The 22,120-nt window shown below is 36.0% G+C and overlaps 1 protein-coding gene across 2 annotated transcripts in view; it reads left to right on the forward strand.

Moving 5' to 3' along the window:
* LOC132205270 (lachesin-like) overlaps positions 1-22,120 on the forward strand; it is a 173,243-nt gene that overhangs the window by 102,742 nt on the left and 48,381 nt on the right. For both annotated transcript variants that reach the window (XM_059634224.1, XM_059634225.1), the window contains exon 2: positions 7,862-8,040. In XM_059634224.1, the coding sequence (XP_059490207.1) occupies positions 7,862-8,040 (179 nt within the window). The remainder of the gene's footprint in view (positions 1-7,861; positions 8,041-22,120) is intronic.

Consider the following 22,120-nt stretch of genomic DNA (forward strand, 5'->3'; position numbering starts at 1 on the left):
ATGTCTAAGGCGTCAAATCGTGATACTATTTTTGTATCGCTAGAGTAACGTGTTAAAATGAACGAAAAGTTGTCCGAACAGCACCCGTGCAATCGACCTACTTTATTTTTCATATTCCAAATTTAGCCCTAGGCATGAAGTGAGTTGTTCGATACTTTGACAGCGCAGCTTACGACGCAACCGCGAAATTGCATCCATAAATATTTAAGCAGCTTAATATTAGTAGACACTCGCGGGGAAGCATTAATGAATGGAGGGCTGAATGAAACTTCGATCGAGCCCGCTGCACTTCAACGCCAAAACCCACATGCGTGGGAGAAGTGCTATTGTATGATTGTTTCATTAGTTTGTTATACATATTATGCGAGTTACGCGAGAGTTGAAGGTCGAGTGTGACGCAAAACAGGCCAGGTGGGGTAGATTTTGACGGAAAGTTTCGCTGGCGCCATCATCGTTGGTCTGTCGCGGTGATGATTATTTCGAGTGGTAATTTGCCAACGGCCAAAGACGTCATTCGCAATGATGATTCGCCACATTTTCCCGATTCGGAGAAAGCGATTATGGTCGGTTGGTTTTATGAATGAAAATTGGCTCGCCAAATGACGTCAGAATAATATAGACGCGTCAGGTTTGATCTGGCAATTTTTGGATTTTCCTTGAGCGTCATAATTTTTAGATTTTGTATTGTAGATTCAAACAGCGCTTCAATTAGCAAAGAAAAAAATTTTAATTTTATGTCAAATCAATTTCAAAACGATTGTTGTCATTTTGGTTTGTATAAATTGGCGCTCCCTGATAGCTTCATTGAGTTTATATTTTGATATTCTTACTTGATGCAATTTTTAATAATTATTAAAAAGCCAAAGCATTCCTATTACCAATGGAGAAATTTAATCAACTATGTAACTCTCAACCAAGAGCTTTGTTTTTTTGCACCAAAGACCTGCATGCTAAGAAACTGTCACATCTTTTGTCTCCTATTATCGCTAACAATAAGTATCATCTAATAGATAGATATCTTGCTTTGAGCTTTTTTTCCAAACGTAAAAACTTGGTTTATGCTTGTGTTTAAAAGCAAGATACACCAGTCTCAATTTTGCTTTGATCCATATTTTTCAATGTATACTTGAAATCCTCAAGACAACGTAAGCGTATTCTTATCTCTACTCGCTGAAATACATAGTAGATCACCAGTTCTTGTCTTTGCAATTCAGATCAAATTTTCTCAAATTAACGGATAGTAAAATGTTCTAAAAGATTGATTTAATTAAATTTACAATTTCAATCAAGAATATAATTTAGTTCCCAATACGGTGAAATTGATTGATAGACAACTGGAATTTTGAATAAAAATTAATCTCTTTATATTATACATGATCATTTAAAATAATTATTATTAAAACTTAAAATTTTTTATACATAATTTTCTATTTGACACGCGTCTTTTGAACTAAAAGTAGCGATCATTTTTATAATAAAATGACATTGACAAATGATAATTTTTAGCTTCCCGAGTGATAAAAAAAATTATAAATTAAAATTAATGATAACAAGTACTCAATCACTGCATTAAACGTAATTTCATAATTAAGCTAATAAATCTAAATGTTGCTTAAAACGTGAATTATTGTTGTGCTCCTCGATATCAAATCAAATACCATAATATGAAATGAAATTTTTGCTCTTCAATAGCGGCTCTTATTCCTAGAATTAATTAATTTTAATTGCTCGCAAAAGCAAGAAAAATTGCTACGTATTTTGTTTCATGAACGTTGATTTGATGTTGCCTTTGTAATGAACTTCTCATGCATGAAAATTAATCCAGCGTTGCAATCTGTATGTGTGGCACTCATTCGATGAAACAGTTAATGAGGCCGCGACTTATAATCATCGAGGTAATGAACGCACACTTGAGAACGTCTCTTGCATTGGCTGTGGGCCGTTTTTAAGGTCAAAAGTTCAAACGTGCAGGTGGAAGCTGCGTGGGTTGGCGGCTGCCGCTGGAACAGCAGAGGTGGCGGCGGCGGTTGCGGCAGATAATTGAAGAGCTCTTTGTTTGCTTTTGTGTGCAAATCAGTTTAGGTTCGCTGCCAACGATATTCGTGTGAATTTGCAGACAGACTGAAACAGCTGGCGGGTGTTTTCTTTACTGCGCACTTTTAATTGCAAATTTTAAATTCAATCAGGGACAATTTGGAGTTAGGCGTTGAGATATTACTTCATACAAAATTATTAAACCGGTTTGAATGATGGATAAAAGAACATCGTTATTTGTGTAAATATTATTCTAATGCTCCCAATCGAGTTTTAATATGACATACATTTTGTTATCAATTTTCTATGTTAAAATATATTATTTTTAAAATAATCGGCAATAATATACATAAATAAATAAAATAATTTTAAAAAAAAGTATGATTATAAAATAAATTTGTTAGTGATAAAAAAATAATTTAATAGATAAGTGAGTATCCTTTTGGAATTATTATTTTAATTGAAAAAAACATAATTATTGTTTTGTTCTTGCGGCATTTATTATCAAAATAAATGTTTTAACATATTTATATAAATTCTGGGCAAATTTGATGTTTTTAATAAATTGTTCAAATGATTGATACCATTTTTCTTCTCTACGAGTTTTTTCTTACCAAGCAAAATGAATAATTAATATTTTCCCTAAAAATACAAGATATAATTATGCTAGTTCAATTTAAAATAAATTAAATTTTTAATCATTACAATCTAACTAATTTTTCTAATTAATATAATTTTAAATAAGTTGTTCTCACAATTCAAAAACTTAAAAAATGACAGCAGTACATTACAATAATTTTGATATTAGCCGAAAAAAATGCCTATTGTGCAATGATCGATCAACCCGAATTGGCGTTCATTAAATTTTTTCTTCATTGACCATATAAGATAAAAATTTATCCATTCGTTGTTAGATGAATTTATTAAACGTGATGACTGATGAGTTGAACGAGTGGAGAGTTTTGAAACTAAAATTATACGCTAAATTCCCATTTCTCTTCAAATTAATTATGCCAAAACTTATGAAATTAAGAGACCGCAAAACTTTGACGGAAAATTTGTTCCCTCTGTTGATTCAAACTTGCGGAGAACATAATTAGGTGACACGTCGTTCAAATACCTCGGCAAAAGTTCAAACTTTGGGCTTTTTGGCCGACGAAAAGTTGTGTAATAGGAGTTGTTTCGGAGTACGTTTGCAATTTGATACGATTCGCTCAGGTCTTCCTTCGTGCTTTGAAACGCAAGTCGCGGCCCGGCTGTTCGCTCGTGTTGCTCTCTCTGCCCAAAATTGTGCTATACTTGTTAACCGCCCTCTCGCAACTCCACAAAGGGTTGCTTTTTCGTGTTCGCTCGCTCTTTTGTTGCGCTCAATAACGAACGGACCTGCTCTCGTGATGAAAATGTCATTCCGACCCTTTCACTTGTCGTCGCGATTTAATTATTCCTCTTCTTCTTCAGCTCCGCTGCTCGAGGTGCCGCGCTGCTTTTCTCATCTCGGTCGGTCGGTCGGGCCCTTGAGAAATTTCATTAGTACCGCCGCCTGCTTGCCTGCCAGTCTTCTCACGGACGGCTATTTTTGAATTAGGGGTTTGCTTGACGCCTAAAAATAGCTCACGGAAGTGGAAACAATACAAACCGTCTCCAGGTACGCTCTTTTTTAATTAAAAGAGGCGGACTTATTACGAGATGAGAGAAAAGGTCAGGTGACGACATTTTCTTTTGAGAGCCGAGCAAAAGTAATTACGCCGCTTCGGATGTTAAAAAATTGATGATCCCTTTTCTCTTAAATTGGTAGAGGAAGAAAATGGCAAATTCCTTGAGAAGATTCATTCGCACCAAGAACTTTTTTTATAAATATTGAAAATAACAAAATACTGCCTCTCTGTTTCCATTTATAATTCTATTTTTTTTCGTCACGTTCTTATAACATAACATAAAATAAAATATTGGAATAGGAATCTTTGATTATTGGGAAATCTGCACCACGACTATTGAGTTTTTTCTAATAATGTACATATATATTATTGTTAAATTTAAAAAATCTTAATGTCGTGTAATACTTAGATGAATAAAAAAAATGCATTTTTAACTCTTTTTTTCTAGTCATTATAATATAAAAATACAAATGTTTCTTCTCCCTCATTGTCAATCGTCTTCTTTTTTTACTTTCATTAATTTGAATCATTTGCAAGGTGAATGGCGCGAGTGATTCGGAGGAGTGGTGGACGTGCGGGATTGCATGCCCGCTGTGCCCTGCAGGGGCCTCGTCGCCCGAGAGCGAAATCGCAGCGGGCGCTTTCTTTACCAAAGCAAACACGTTCTTTCCTCCACACTCGCCCACGCAAATAAATAGAATTCGACGGAAAATCGTATATTTTGCAGTACATGAGAGAAAACTCTGTCGTCTTATTTTTTTATCCTTTTTCCAGGCTGACGAAAATTGGCGGTAGTAATAAATTGAGTTACCGCTCGCAAAACTTCTCTTCCCTCTGAAATTCTGCGAGTAGAGCCGCCGCTATCTGTCTATCTATCTATCCGTCAGTCAATATAAGATGAAGACGAATACGAAGAAAAACGTATATACTCGCCGGCAGCTGCACAAAAGGCGCACCAGGCGGATTGCATGGCATTATTTCGAGCTGCGCCGAAAACATCCTGCCGAAAGATTGATTGTTATTTTTTCGTCCCTTTCGCGGTGGGTTACGTTTTTTTCGCCGTCCTACAACAACTTGCTTTCCTTCGATCCGGCACTTTGTATTCCACCTCGGAGGAAAGCGATCTTTAGTCAGCCCCGACGGCTTTTTCTCCTCGGCCCCGATCCATGAGTAATGAGAAACATTATTGTGCCATTTCTCTTCGCCCGGCCCCGTGTCAGCTGCAATCGTGTGCGACGCTAAATTGCAATTTGGCCGGTGAAAAAGATTCCCAGCAGGTCTCTGAAAAATGCCGTATGCATTCGCGATGCACTCCGGAGGTGGTAGATTGTGTTTCGCCACCCCTCCGACTTGTTCTCCCTTTTTGAGGGCGCGCGAAATGTAAACAACAATGAGTTTTCGCTGCCGGTGCTCTCGCTGATGGAATAATGTATAAGGAGAAGATTGCGAAAGAAGATTTTTGGTCTGGTGCAGGCTGAGAACGAGGGCGAAAATCAATTTTCCCTCCTCAGCCGAGTATAGGGGGTGCGAAATTTGCAAGAGGGCTTGTTGAGAGCGCGCAGTTGATTGCTCGCACGGAAATGGGCAAAGTGTGCGAGAGACAAGAGAATTCAGCCAAAGAGAAAAAGTACAAGATTCCTTTCAAATATAATTTGATTTAAATGTTTACTTATCTTCTTTTCTTTTCTTCTTCAACTAATCACTTATTATGAAGTTGAAGTTGAAAATTAACTTAAAATTGGTTTTTTCCGTGCTTGAAATTTGAGGGCTTTTTTGTATTAAAATACGAGATAAAAGGAAAATGATGCAACTGAATAAAGAAAGTCAGTCAATTTTTAGAAGGTGTTTAGAATGATTTAGATTTTAAGCCAACAAGATTAATTTAAATTATTAAATATTCAAGTGGTGCAACAAATTTTTAGGAAAGAAAAATAAAAAATTGATCTACAGAACCATTGAAACGGGATTTACAAAAATTATTTGAAAACATTTGGAAATATAACGAAAAGACTTTTATTCCCTAAAAAAAAGGCTCTGAACACACATAAAACAACGAAGTTTTTTAATTCAACATTTTTATGAATTGATAAACGGAAGTTTCCGAAAAAAAAAATAGCAATTTTCGCGGGCAAATTTTAGAATTTGTGATGAAAGCGAAGAGTTATTTCTCTGGATAATAATAAAAGCTCTGCGAAATCCAAAAGCAAGTTCCTCATCCGCTCAAATTTTCCACCAGCTGTTGTATAATCTTGATGGATTTAAGCACAATCTCTTCTGCATTTTTTATGACCTGGAAAGTTTGGCGCGGCTCTGCGAATTAAGGCTGGGAATTTCAGCAAACAAACAACACGCCCCGCATCAATCTTTCCATCCTCTCGGTAATACCAAGACACAACGTAAGGCTCATCTCCATTTATCTGCCAATCAATAATCGTTCGCTCGCACACCCTATCCTTCCCTCCATTAAAAGCAATTTCCATTTGGCTCGCTCAGTGGAAAAGCAAGGTAATTGCCCGAAGCCCATTAAAATAATAAAAAGAGCAAACAAGCTTGTTCACGTCGAGTTGCTGCTGCGGGCAATCAAAGCACAAAATTGCATAATAAACCGGGCAGGGCCGCTCTCCCTATCCCGGTCCGCAATGACTTTATCTGCCAAGTGCACCTTTACGGCCACGATTGGAAGATTGGAACGGTCAGAGAAAGGGCCCCTGGTGTATAATGATATTGCCGTGGTAATTATAATGAGAGGGCCGCTTTCACCACTTTATTACGACATGCATGGCGGACGAAGGGACCTTTTTGCGCAGGGAACCCGACACTCAAAAAGGGCACCTAAAATTCGCTGCAAGGCGAAGGGTCCGAGACAAAGAAAACGCTGCCCACTGACCAGGATTTCTCTCTCGCAGGCCTTTTGTTTGTTGAGTTATTACCGTGGCTCTGATTTTGCCTTCTCCCTCTTTTTATTTTCCAGTGATTTGGAAGCTCTTGCTTTGGGCAATTCAACATTTTCCTCATAAGCCGGAAATTTCGCTGAATATTTTTAATATCTTTTTGCTTCTTCGTTGAACATAAGAAATTTTATTTTTAATTCCATGTATTTTCCGTATTTTCCTTGGTTGTTTCAAAAGAAAAAAGTTTTACAATCAAACCCGAAAACAGTTTAGCTTTATATATAAAATGATCGTACCAGAGAGTTTGCTAAAACTCCTGTCAGATTTTCTTACGAAGCACTTTGGAGTTTCCTGTGCTTAAGATTCCTTTTAAGAAATTCATCTTTTCGTAAGCCATGTTTGAAAATTCATGTGTAAATTCTGTCCATAATAGTTGCATCTTTAATTAACATAATCTACAGATATATGGGAAATTTTCTCATCTTGGCTAATATAAAAAAATTAATTATTTAAAGTTTTAGATATAAAATCCATTATAATCTATATTTAGTTGCCTCACAATCCGCTGGAAATTTAACATTAATCTATCATCTTAATCCACTTAAATAAACAAAACGTCCTGTCGCAGAAGTATGAAATTTTGTGCGGTACGGTTTAAATTTTTTTCTATTTGAAAGAAAATTTATTTTATTCATTTTCATTTTAATAAGAACGAATAAAGACAAAAAGTACATTTTTCGGTAATTTTAAAAAAAATATAAATGTCATATCTTGTTGAACCTTTTTTTGTCATCTTAAATCATGAAACTAGCAATTTTTAAATTTTAAAATGTAAAATATCCTATTGATTTTAATTTTCTTTTCTCTTGGAATCACACCATAAACCATGAACTTTTTTTTTTTATTTTTTTTTTTAAATAATAAAACAAAAATTTAGATGGCGCTTTTTTTAACCGTTTTCAAGAAATTTCTCTAAAATTTTTGTATTGAACAACAAAAAGATTTACGTTATCAACAGCCATTTACCCGAAAAATTCATAAAATGTACTTGCGTGTCAATAAAATTCGACCTTTCGTATTCCTCGACCCAAGGTTGAGCAGGCCGTATAAAAAAAGCAAACGACTGGGGTTGACACAAGTCCTGTGGAGTGCTCTGCACACGACATCTTTCCTCCTTCATTAGCATGCATAGTTGACCGCCGTTTGTACACACATTCATTTTCTCTGCGGATATGAATGTGTATGCAGTTGATTTCACGTTTGTGTGTTTTCTGTTTGCAGGCAACACTCTGCAGCGGGACGCGAGCAAACACAAAGACGGCAGCACCAACTCGGCCAATGCCCTCGATGCATCCAGATTGCTGCCGCATTTCGACAAGGCTGCCTCGAAGAACGTGACCTCGCTTTTGGGCAAGACCGCCTATCTCAACTGCAAAGTCAAGAACCTCGGCAACAAAACCGTGAGTTTAATTCCACCGCCCTTTAGGCTGATATGCATAATGCAGACCCATTCTCGCCGCTCGGGGATGAAAATTGCCTCGTTCCAGGCCACGGTTGAGAACCCCCGTTAAAAAGGCTTTGAATAGTTTTCACAGACATTGCTTCTAAAAGGACGAAACTTGCCATAAAATTATTTGAGTGGTAACTATGAAAAATTAGGCAGATGTAAATTGTAATTATTTTTAAATGAAATTAACGTTTCTCTTATATGTATTTGAGTCTCTGAAACAGATCATATTATTTAAAGACTTTTTAAAATAATACTTCTATATTTTTAATTTTTAAAAAGTTTAATATTATTTTATCATCTTTTCCTTGTAAGATCAAATTATTTAACTATGTTTGTCAAGTTGAAACTCCAGTACCCCTTTCCAAGTTTTGCTGTATTGTGTTGTCCGTTGGGTGTTAGGTTAAAAAAAAAAATAACAACCTCTCGCTGGTTATTGTTTTTTTCCTGAAACTAAACACCAGCCGTAAAACGCAATAAGTATCAAATAACTCAGGAGGAAAAGCAGATTAAAATACGAAAAGCAACTCTATTTTTTTTTTCAATTTCAAATTGTAAGTTAAAAATCTAAAGCTTCAATTTTAAATATAAAGAAATCTTTCCTTGCCATCTCTACTTCATTAAAATTTGTATCAATGTGATAAATTCTGTTTTAAAAAAATGTAGCAGTTTACAAATAGTACAAATTCAATTATTACTTAAAATTAAAATAGAATTTATGTGAGAAGATGGATCAAATGAAAAAGGGACCTTGATCAATGGTATGCATTCGAATCATCAGGATAAATGTAGCTCGGTTCCTAAATTTATAGTATTTTGATGCACAATTCTTGATTTACGGGCTTCACGTCAACGTCATAATTTGTGCTGCCGATCGTTTATTACACAGCGACGGAGAGTTATTAGGCCGTTCTGTGATTGGATTCGTGTCGAATCTCGACTTCATCGCTCGGATGCAATTTACGATAAATGTTTTTAGCGGCGCGACCAACAATTTTTTACGACCAGCGTCGAAAGCGAAAATAACACAAGGGAAATTCCATGGAGGCGGCAGATTATGTTTGAAAACGCTCGCGGCTCACAATCGGCTAATAAATGAAGAGTAATATTTTATTTTCCACACACACACGTGCACAGAGAAAAAAACGCCATTTGTAATTTTTTCATTGTCAGCTCCAGTCACGCCAGCATTAATCCCCAAGAAAAAAAATCATGCTCCCCATTCACGGCGACGCAGCTAATTTTTCACTAGCTTTATGCGCTCAATAGTTAGAGAGCATTCAAGTGGCCTACTTCGACCTGCTTTTCCTCGCACCACAGCACAATAGGGCGAATGTTGGATGTGCTTGATATACCAACAACGATGATGGATTTTGCGAACAACAGTGCTGTTTTGCAAACACCGAGCTTTACAGTTTCATGGACGAAACTTTTCACCTTTTTCTGTATTATTATTATTATTATTTTTACTAAAGCGTTTTAAAGTTTGCTCTTCATTAAAACATAAATTGCAAATGGGCAAGAATGTTATTGCTATGTATGTTTCCTTAATGATCTGTAATTAAGCCTTGCCTTAATTATTAAGGATATTCGTAAATTATTTTTAGCATTAGAAATTTCATTTAAAAATCATTGCTCAATGAGTTTACGCATTCAGGAGTATGAAATTTGAGTTTAATTAATATTCATTCCTTAATGAGAGCGTTTTGTAGGTTTACAAATCACATTTTCAAACTAGAGATAGATTAAATATTAGCTCAATAATTTTCACAATGAGTTGGTACCGGATATCTATAATTTTATTTGAAATAAAATTAATAAAAATTCATTGTGAAATATATTGATTATTTAAATTATATATCTTAATTCGTAAATAAATTAAATAATTTTCATAATTTTTTTTTTTAGTTTAAACATATACTTTTAAGTATATTTGTTATTAACTATGTTTTCAATTTAAATTACTTATTTATTTTTATCCATAACTGTCTGATCCAGCAAAATAAATGTAATTATTTAGTACTGCTATTTACTATGCAGTTTTCCATGAGTTATTTTCGCTCTGCCTTTACAACACGTTACATGCACAATTTGCAATCATCAAATTACCGTGTAGTCGGTGAACAGCTTGCCTTGCCGAGTAAAAGCACCGGGATCATTACACTGTACAATTGCCAACATCGAGTGCAGCAATTAAGCGCCATGGCAGCAAACGATTCCGAGAAAGGGAATTTGCAGCGAGTGGTGGATGCAAGCGCTCTCATGCACCACGCGAGATTTCTTTCCGTGCCCGTGGAGTGAGAAAAAAAACACACACCCCGAGTCATAAAAGGCCTTGCACGATTCCGCCGGCGAAAGCACGGAATGAATGTGGGTCATGCAGTGCACACATACAGAACCCGCAACCACTCACGGCTGGGAATAAAAAAATTTCGGCGAAGGATATTAAAGCTGCTGCTACCGGTGGCTCTTCTTCTTCCACTTTTTATTACCACGTACCGCGGCGGAAAGAGAGCGGAAAAGTGTAAATCGAGAGAGAGAGAAAAGCTCGAGCGGGTTGTTATTAATTTAAATCTTGTTTCGCGCCGTTGATGAGAACGTTGATTCTGGAAAAGCACGTTCCTTGCTGCCGAATTGCATTTCTGATGGCGCGGATTTTAATTATTCAAGTTTGATCGACGTCAGGGATGAATGAATAATAATTGAAGCTTGCTAAAGGAAATGGAGGGGGAATTACCTGCGAGTATGTGATTGAAAACGACGTTGATTAAAAAATTAAATTATTTATAGCTTTTTTGTAATAATTTAAAATTACATAAATCTCATGAATTGAACATTCTATTTTATTACACATAATTATTTTCAGAAAATATCTTTTTTTTTAATTGAATTTTTAATTAAGTAATAATAGCAAAATTTATAAGCTGCGTAACAAATTTTTTTATGATTTAAGACATTTTTAGTTTTTCAGCGCTCCTATTTTTATCGGTAGCGCTGTGAAAGACTGAAATTAGCGCACGGAGGACCTGCTTGCGCGCGTGTTTTGATTAAAATATTCTGTGCACTTCGCGAGTTTTCGAGCAATTAATTTGCCTGCTCGCCTTGAGGGATGTTTTAATTAAGTGTGCCGTCGCGCGCTACTGCCGCGATTAGCATTTTTACTTGATGAACAAGGTTGTTCTACATACACTTACCTTATTTCATACTCGGAAGACTCCCAATGTGTTTAATGTGAACTCGTTAAAAGTCAGTTAAGCATAATGTGCATGCAAGTTCCATATTATCGTATCCGCTGTTTCTGCAGTGTGCAGTTTCATTAGAGTTTTAATTTTAGACACAAACTAGGAATAAAATATGCAAGGGAATTTTTTTTAATGTTTTTAGTTTCGGACTTTTTTGTAAAATATCGGAAAATATTAATAAAATTCAGGCAATATTTGTGGTTCTTATTGTTAAATTAACTTTTCAACTTTCAAGGAAAATTTAAAAGCGATTTTTTTTTAAATGTTATTGTAATTTGTAGCGATTTTATCAAAAAAGATATATCCAATTAAATCTGGGAAATTTAGTCAAGCATTTGTTTAGGAATAATTTTCATTTAAATTTAAACTTTCTACCACATTTTTCCTGTAGCTATCTCATATTTATTTCTTGTAAATTCAATCACCTTGGTGGAATAAAATGCAAATTTGTATCGAATTGCTCGCAATCGATTTATAATAAAGTGCCACCCTCACCATTTCCGAAATGGAATCCACGCCGACCTTTTGTCAAAAGTGATCAGATCAGAAAATTGCCTACCCAAAGAGGGTTGAGCCCCGCAGCTCGTTCAGCCCGACAGCTTTTCTATTAAAACCCGCAACATCCCCCGCCACCGAAATTCATACATACTTTTATGCTCTCCGGCTTTTCACTTTGCTCTTCCATTTTCAGCGGATTTGCACTCCGCGCCTCAGCCTCACTTTCCTTTTGCTCATCCCGGCGACAAAACAGGGCAAAGTGCCGCAAAATCCATCTCGCGAGCGGACGCACACAAATTCAGCCGCGTAATATTCAAAAGCTGCTGCGAATTAGCATACCGCGAACGCCGAAGTGAAAATTTCCGCGAGATGAAGAAGGACGAACAAACTTTTGCTCCTGCTCTGATTCATAAATATTTAAAAACCATCTTTTCCAGCATAAATACAAGACTGATTTGCATGTGGCCTTGGTGTTAGTTGTTGCAAAAGAGAAACTTTCTCTTCCTGTGCGACAAAATAATATAGAATCAAGAAAATCCCAACTCTTGAGGATTCACACGCTGGTATATATTCTCGGAAAAGGAAAATGTATTTCAAACACTTAAATTTCGGAAAATTGCTCATAATAAAACTTCATTGATTTTATATCAAATCATTTGAAAATAACAACAGAAACAAAATTTGTTCAAAAAGTATATCGTTATCTCTTTAATGCTTATTCATAATTTTTTGATGATTTTCATTTTTTCTACTGAGCTGTTGTTTGACAACAATTGGTAAAAATATTTCACAATTTCAAGCAACATAATTTTAAAGAAGAAGAAATTATTGACGTTAGGACATTTATCAACGTCTTATTTTTTTAAACAAAAAAATATCCTTTTCATTTATGTTGCTTATTGAATAAAAAAATATTATAATAATTGGGACTTTTTTGCTTAATAACTTTAAATCTTTTCTTGGGAACAAATTAAGAATTATTTGTTATTGCGCCAGTCTATGATCCTGTATCATTTATATGACAAATAATCAAGAAACATTTAGCAATCTCAATATATTTTTGAAGGCTGTCAATTTTGCCTTCCAGAAGTTTTGTGTATTTAAATTTAGTTCGCAAATCACTCGATCGAAATCTCGCGATTCGTACCCACGCTCCCCACGGGTAGGCACACAATAAAATGCAACGCGATCCGAGGCAAGGGGAGGGTTTTGAGCGTTTGAAAAACGATAGCGCCGACCGATTTTTATCTCCTGCTTTCCTCCGATTTGATGCTCGGAGTGTGCAATAAAAAAACGCCGCCGAAGCGAATTTTGAAAGGCGCTTGGATATTACATATTGATACAAATTACCATACGGGCCACGCACCACCACCGCGACGCCTGATGAAATATATTAAACGTCAGGGCCAAGGCCACGATTGAGCAGGGCGGAGGAAAAAAATATGCACTGCGTTCACTCCAGACAGCCTCCGGTGATGGAGAATAAATTGAAATTTATTGCAGTTTTTATGCATCTGCAAAAAGTGTTCTTAAAGAAAAGACGTAAGGTAATTTTATCGTTTCAGGCGATACTAGAAATAAAATAAAAACATTTTCTTTTCATCAAGGATATTTATGTTACATTTCACTCAAATTATTTTATTTTTGTTACCAATTTCCGTTAAATTCCGTGTAACAAAATTTCTGTGAGAAAATCATATTTCATTTGAATAATGATATTGATTAACATTTTGCTTTGTTTACACTATGAATTAACATAATTATAAAAAATACAAAAATTATTTTATTTAAATAATCACCAAATGCATAAATAATTAATTGTGGATTATATCAAAATAGTTTTAATTTGAACATTTATAATTGTTGGCCTCTTTATTACACAAAGTTTGATGGCACATTCAATTTACTTTTATTTGTTGATAAAAAAAAAACTCCACACTGCAATGTCGGCTAACTCTTGACATCCGCGGTTGATGAAACACATAAATTCCATAGCGCAGAGCTCATCAGAACCAATAGTCGCAAAACTAATTTTCCCAGGCTAGTCCCTCTGGCAGGGCCCGACGACAACGAAGTAGTTTTTATTTCTCTTTTATGACGTGGGGTGCGTCTCAATTTGTTTTCTGGGTCACCCTCGGTCGGCGCTGAAGCACTGAGGAAAGAGAAAGACCCGCCACCGACCGGACTGCTGATTTGTGCCGACGCATCCCCGAGGAGGAGTTAAGCCTGTCCGCCTTGTGTTTTCCCGGGGTCGGTACTTTATTGCCGCGAAAATCTCGTATTATGCGACTATTTGTCTTCCGAACCCAACACAATTCAACGAAATTGGGTGCGCACTTACCAATTGCATCAACTGCCAAAAGTAAATTGAATCTGACAAGTTTCCTGTTCAATATCGAATGCAAATGATTTTTCATGCAAATCATTTATATGCAGGATTTAAAAAATGTTTCAATAATTAAAATTAATTTTTTTTTTCTTAAATCTCAACAATTAATTTTTAAGTTTTTCCTTGAATTTGAAAAATAATTTTCTTCTTTCAAAAAAATAATTTTTCTAACGCACAACTGTAACTAAAAGTCTGATGTTTTCCTCTCGACTCTTATCCTGTATGCTGGGTTTTCATTGCAACACATTTTCGTTGACTCAACTCAACGTTTGCAAGTTATGTGTACAATTGAGTTTTCGGGCCCTACGGGGAGACGTGATTGTTTTATCAGCGGCAATATCGGCCTGAAATCCGGGAAAAGTCGTCACAGCAGTGCTGCCCACAGGGAAATCCCTCGCACAATGACGAGACCGTGCAGTAAATATTTCGCTTTTGCTAGGCTTCAAAACAAAGACCCGTCGAGACCGTGGTCGGCTGCAAATGTTTAGCTTTTCAGTTTGTTTTCCTTGCTATTTCCTTGCTTCGCGTGACGCTGCCACGTGTGAAACGGCTGTGTGCTGATCTAATTTCAACAAATTGAAGCCGATAACTCGCGGCACCCACTCAATCGCTGTTTGTGCCCACCAGGAAAATAATGTGACGTCAATTCCAATGGCTTTTTGCGCACAAACACATGCATTTCGCTCACCGATTCTGTTTCCAATACCGACGGTTTGCTTCGCATTCTTTTGTAGCAAAAGCAATCACATCGATTTATCGGTCCAACTCGGAGTGCATTGGCATTTTCTGCGACAAATCACTCGGGACAGATAGCGGGAATAAAAAGATTAGGAGAATTCGTGGGATTAATTTTGAAATACAATTCTCTAGAATAGATAGAAGGGTATTTTCTACTGTCAAATAAATTTTAAATAAAATAGATAGGACAGGAGTATTTCGAATTATTTGAATATAGTTTAGCAAGAACATCACTCCAAAATATATTACCTTCTCTCAGAACAAAAATTATTATTCCCTATTTGAAGCTGATGCAAAATTTGATATTTTTCTCTAGGGTAACAGCTTTTTAATGTATTTTAAAATCATAGAAATTTCCAGGCGCAGTCTTTAAAATCTAAAATAAAGCAACAACAGGTCCTTCAGATTTTTATTTAAATCACACACTGTTCAAAATTCAGACAGCGTATTTTTTACCATTACTTTTTTAAATGAAGTGTCACAGTCAGGTGGACATCGCGGAGAATGTAATTCTGGCCCGTTTTGATGCATTACTCTTCAGTTGAGGTCGCAACAGACAGGGCAGCTCAATCAAAGAAACTGGTTTCTTTCTGACGCACCACCCGCTGCTTGGCCGTGATCATCTTTGGTGTCAGTGGCGGTGACGGAACGGAGAGCGGAGCTAGAAAATAAGCAACGTCTATTGGATCGCCGCTTCATTTCCGTTACACTCGACTGTACGTGTCAAGAGCCTGCTTTTCGCAGCGCCTTTCGGGAAATCTTGCTACAGAATCCATGAAAGAGCGACTCACTTGAGTGCTAGAGAAATGCCCCGTGGAATTCAGGCGCATATAAAAAGAGGAGGCGAGAGTGAGCTGAGCGACTTCTTTCTGTTTGGGGAAACAGCCGTAAAAAGGTGGCCGTTTTATATTCGTCTTTGGATAATCTGGCGGCAGTTATCTTTTTTATAGGTCGCGCCAGAAAAGCGAGCCGTAAAATTTTTGCCATTCTGAAATGCCCGAATGGAACTTCCGATCGAGTTGGCATTAGATAAATAAAGACATTTTAGGGGAGACCCGTCTCTTTTACGAGTTCTATTCAAAAGAAAGTAAAATCCAACGAAATTGGTTTGGCTGGAGATTCATTTTTTTACTCAGAGATTGCTTTATTTTCGTTAATTAAATTCAAAAAGTGAGTTCAAAATCATGATAATCATATAAACTCTGAATTATTTTGAGCAGAGCTTTCAAATTAGCTTAATTTAAGAGTAATTTAATTCAATCATAATATCAATTTAATTTAAAATTTTATGAACAAGTATGATATATCAATATAAATACATATCACAATATCTTTGAAGAAATAATAAACGACATTCAGGAAACCCATTGAAGAAAAACTGAATTTCAAGTCAAAATTGGTAAAGTACCATTAATCAACCCTAGATCTTGATATTCTGCTTTTACAAATTTAATTTGTTTACATTGTATTCAATTTCATTAAACAGCAAAATGTAAAAAAGTTCTTCAAAAAGAAGGTTATGTGAACTAAAAAAAATTGATTATCTTTATTTTAAAAATAGAAATTATAAAACTTATAGATACATCAATTGTCATCTTCATTTTTTACAATGGCTAACAAAGTGGGAGAGTAACTGAAAATGCACGAACTGAACATGTTAATGTTAATTAATTAACACAAGAAAAGTAAATGTGCTCATTGAGAACTGATCTCTCCCACGACAATGATTATGAGAAAATAAATGAGGCACAGTTTTGCCATGCTCGGTCACTAAGCCCTCAACAAAGCCCATCATCTTGGTGGTACAGTAGGTGGTAGCATTAAGAATGTTAAATGTTCTGACATTAAATACATCTTGACACAATTCTTGCATTAATTCCTTCTCCTTATAACGGCGTCCCATCTTATCAGAAAAGCCTCAAGCCTCTTGTGCCGATCTCTGGTCTCCCTGCTTTGTGTGTAATTAACTCAGGTCAGACGTAAAGCACTCATCACGACGTGTTATTCCAGCAGTGTCTATATTATTGTTTCAATTAACCCAGCTGCAGTGGGTGTAATAATCTCCTTTATCCACCGAGTGAGGTGCAGCCACCGTCCAAAGAGCTTGTTTGCCCAGTGCCAAGGGAGCAACTATTAGCTCGATTCATCATCGCAACTCGGCCGTGGCGTGCTTTGAACTAATTCCACTGTGCGACTGTGTGTACGTGTGGAAGGAAACACACTTTCTGCAGAAATCACTTGTACAGGTTAACCGCAGGATGCAAGGTTTACTTTCAGCTTGGAGTTTCAGTACCAGCAATGATGGGGATTTTATTTCCATTCTCACAAGTCTGCAAAAAAAATAGTTGTTAGTTATATTTGCAAGACTAAAATAATAATAATAATAATAACAAATTAAATTTTAGCAAGCTCATTTTTTTATTAAAGAAATAATATTTCTTTATGGTTTATATACACTTTTAATTGTTAACATTATTTAAATTTTATCCTAGTAGATTCCAGACTATGTTTTTCTGGGTTGGCACTACTGCATATGTATGCACTGGCTAATTGCTACCGGTTTTTACCGGTTTATATTTAGGTGGTTTTTTCTTATCACTATGGCTGTTAGTGGGCGTTTTTCCTATAGGCCCTATAGCTGATTTCTGCTTACTTTTATTGTCAAGTTACAACGTTCTTGTCTTTTGTGCTCCCTCAAGTATCGGTTTTTTTCTTGTGTTTAATACTAAATTTTAAGATATTCTTAGGATTGAATTGCAGACGAGACTCCTTCTTTCCATGCAAATTTCAACCAGGCAGGCAATGAGGAAAGAAAGTTCTCGTTTGTGTCTGTGCGGTAGGTAGAGCAAAGCCGCAATTACTGTCAACCCGGCTACTTTCAAACTTTCGCGTCACCCGAGAGAGGCAATTAGTGCAGGTAAATTGGTCCGAGAACAAAGAAAGGCCGCACGCAAAAGACAATCTCCGGAGTTTTCTCGACGGGCGGCCAAACGGCAAAGGGAAAATTATATATATTTCTTCAGTGCATGGTCGCGATTGTTATGCGCCTCTTCTGTGTGAGAGCCATTTTTTGCTCAATAGAGCGAAAATTGCGCTCGACTTGTGGCACAAGCGGGCCAATTATGTGGAAGGCTCAACTTGAATGTGCGTCTCTCAGTGAAAAGATATTGCCCTCTAACGTCTTGTCGCAACCAATGCAGATTGCCTTGAATATATTTCATCGCTAATGAGAGGTATTCGTGTTCTTTCTTTTCTTTACAGGAGACAAAACGTCTCATGCTTTCTTAAAAAAAAAAATACTAGAATATTTACGAAGAGGAAAATAAATAATAATAACATAACCAGCGATAAATTAAATAATATTTAGGAAATGAAATGAATCACTTATTATTATTTTAAATTTTGATATATTTCGGATTTTGTCCTTTCCATCGCCAAGGGTCCTTTAAAGTGACCATTTCCTTTTTGTAGACTGGCCTTGCGGTGTTCATGAGAGACGTAAATCGAAGCACGTAAAATGAAGTGCATGTAAGAAAGGAGGAAAAAAGAAAATGTCAGGCGACGCCATCGAAACGACCCTGTCTGTGTGACACGCACACAAGGCAAAGGTCACTTTTCGTTACAACGACACCGTGAAAGGGTAGTTTGACTGTCGGTGACTTCGGTTTGTTCTTTCTGCGCAGAAAATTGCTAACAGTACGCACTGTATGATCAATGCGGCACTCTCTTCGGTCCGTAATGAAGGGTCGTTTCGTTTTTACAGAGATAGCCTTTTTGTGCTGGGCTACCCATCGAAGAGGGTATCGAATGATTCCGTCACTTACCAAGGACATCGATCAAAATTCAAAACAAATGTAGTGTAGAAAGTTTGTTAAAAAATTCTAGTATTAAAGGATAAACTTTTTCTGAAATAAAATAAAAAAAATCAAATAATTATGCAGTAAGAATTAATTCTTGGATCGTTTATTGTCGATTATTTATTTATATTGTTTCTTGATTCCAAAGAATGACATCCGTATAAAAGAAATTATTTTCATAATTTCATGTAATTAAAAATTATAATGCATAAATTCTTTTCTATTCTCAATAATGTCGATATTGTTAATTAATCTTGATATTATTGTGTGGCTTTTTTCATGATAGAGATATGGTTGGAGACAAATATATATATAAAAAATAAAATATTTTACATAACTCATTTCTTTAGAAACAACAACTTTAATTTTTTCTCCAAATTGGCTGAACTGATAATTTTGCTGTGATTAAATTATTTATGATTGATATATTCTTTCAAAAGCACACGTCATTGGAATTTTGGCCAAAGCTCAAGAAAATATTATCAAATGTGAAATTTTTATGGTAGATTCAGGCAGTTGGAAGATTGCCTGCATTTTAAACACGCCTCCTTTGTGTGTTTCTCCCGTGCTACAACTTCATTATCTCCCAAATTGCAAGTGGCTGCGAGCAATTTTAAAAATTCAGGCCCGCATTTTTCCACATTTAGAAAGCAGGTTCATTTCCTGCGGCCGCGAAGAAATATATTCACCTCATTTCGCACGAAGCAGCTCGCACGCCAGAGATACTCGAGCGAATTTATTTGTTCTCTTAGCTACTTTTCCGGGCCCAATTTTTTCTGCTCTCGGGGTCTCGCACATTAAGCGCGAGCGTTTACATAGGCACTTCGCTCGCTCGCTGCCATTACGAAGCGTCATGAGACGACTGAATAAAAAGGCAGCGCGAGAAGAAAGAGGCAATAAGTCGCCGGCCTCAACCACACGTACCGACCGGCGGCCCCACTTTTGCATGTGCTCGCTCACTTACATTGTAGATAGGCACGCATACACTCACACACTCACATCTCTGCCTGCGAAATGCTGCACGGCTGAGATAACACTGCAAACAGCCAACTCTGAAAAGAGCGAGCACTAAAACTTTACGGCCAGAAATTAATCTTTGTATGGTTTAAAGTTGAAGCCCCGTGCTGGCCATGCTTCCACCGCGACAGTGACGAAGCTAGCCAAGTTTTTGGACTTGTCTGGCATTATTATAGAAATATTTAAAATTTTTAATTTGGTGAAAAAAAATAATTTTTCAACAATTTTATTTTGAAATCAATATTTATTTATAGTTTAATTTTAAAACTTATTTAAGAATTATTTTAATATTTCCTTTTTTAAGAATTTTAGGTTAATTTATATATAGATTATATTATATTTTATAGATTATATCTTCACTAATAAAATTTTACAAATTTTATAAACTTTGTTGAAATATATAATTAAGCAACATACAGTTGTACCTTACACTGGTCAGTTTTTAAAAAAAAAATAGTAATTGTTGGTTTCATTTCCCCTAATATAAGATGACATTAAATTAAATTTCTACATCAGAAATGAAATGAAAATTTATTTTACTTTTGAATTTATTGAGTTTAAGATTAAGAGGAATTCCCACTTGCGCTCTTTAAGATAAAAAAATTGCTGTCCTCTCAACAATGATATAAAATACCAAAAAACAATAAATTAATTATAATGGTTTTAATGGCTTTACTTCCGGCAATGCTTGATATTTCTCATTGTGTTTTATTTAAAAAAAAAAAAAAAAAAAAACTCCTTGTACGTTTTGCCAATTTTAATCTGGCCCAGCAGTCTCGTCCAAATTTGACTTGGCTCCCGACTGGGATTTCAAACTTTGCTCGCGCCTTCATTATCTTCCTCTGCCTCTGGTTGCGGCTCCGGCAATTTAATTTACGCAAGAAAAATGACTGCCAGTTTCGCAGCAATGTATGCGGTTGACAGCGCCAGCCAGGCCTCATGATACGTTTAACCGAGTTATGCTTTTTGCCGGGCACACGCGTCGCGCCGGTTGCATACCCACTCTGATGAATGTGAAAAATAGCCGTCGGCGGCTCTAGGCCTTATCTCGGCGGTCCGACTGCTGCAGCTGATTTTAGGCAAATTGAGCCCACGCGTTTTTCGCTCCGTTGCTTCCAATTTTTTCGACCGCGAGGATGTTGCTCCTAACAACAAACTGTGTGTTTTAAACGAGAGCCCAATTTCTCTTTTTTACATCGTGCTTGCAAAAGGGCCGACAAGGAAAATGAGCGCATGTTTGTTGATTTTTCTTGCTGCCGGCTTCGTTTTTCCGACAGAGAAAATTCGTCAGACAATATTTTAATTTTGCTTACATGGCTGCTTTTAAACGTCAAGTTACCGCTCGCGCTTGTTCGGTAATGGAAAAATGAGGAAAAAGAGTAGAAATTCATAATTTTTTTGCAAATTTAAATTTTAAATCATTTTTAAACAAAATTTATGAGCGAAAAATATAATAATTTTACTAACAGCATCAAATGATGTCCTAAAAATTATAATTTATTATATTAAATATATTTAAATTTTAAAAACATATTATTAATGTTTTTAATATAGAAATAAATTTAACAGAAAGATGGATACGAAAAATATTAAAATAAGGTTGCAGGAACAGATATATTTTAAATTTTTTTTACTTTACATTGTAAAAAAGCTGTTAACCTTAATAACAGAGCAAAACTAAAAATTGTTTATTTCCTTATATTTTAAAAAATTCTTTAATTTTTAAGTAGCAAATGATTTAATTTAATATTGTAATATCCTCTTGAATTCGGGGAAAAAGAATAAAAATGATTGATTGTGTGTGTTCGAATAAATAGCACATAAAATTTATTTGAATTTTCCATTGGCGGATATTTAGAATTAGGAACTTAAATTGTTTACTCTGGCCGAGTAGTTAATCGAAAAAAGAAAATTCAATCATCAGAGGACAAACCCCACTACTTGCTTAACATCCTCTTTCATTCCGCTCTTGAAACTCGACCATCTCGCAGTGGCCTAAATTTATGCCCATTAAAGCGAAGTACTATTCCCATTCAACGGCTCTCCACAAGAAAAGCAGTCCCACAGCTGCTGGAATAAATTCACCCAAGAAGCCGTTCCGCACATTCCAAGCAGACCACCACCCTCGAGCACTAATGTCCTCTTCAAATGAATTTCAGATTTCCCTCCAGCCCGGAATATAATTGCATTCGATTTGCGTCCAGAATCGAATATTGATGAAATGTTTTCGTAATGCAGAAATATTGCTTCTCGAACGAATTCACACTGCTGTAAATCAAATCAGGCGCCGCT

The sequence above is a fragment of the Neocloeon triangulifer genome, unplaced genomic scaffold (assembly GCF_031216515.1).
Source record: "Neocloeon triangulifer isolate White Clay Creek 2 clone unplaced genomic scaffold, ASM3121651v1 ptg000002l, whole genome shotgun sequence".
Taxonomy (NCBI): domain Eukaryota; kingdom Metazoa; phylum Arthropoda; class Insecta; order Ephemeroptera; family Baetidae; genus Neocloeon; species Neocloeon triangulifer.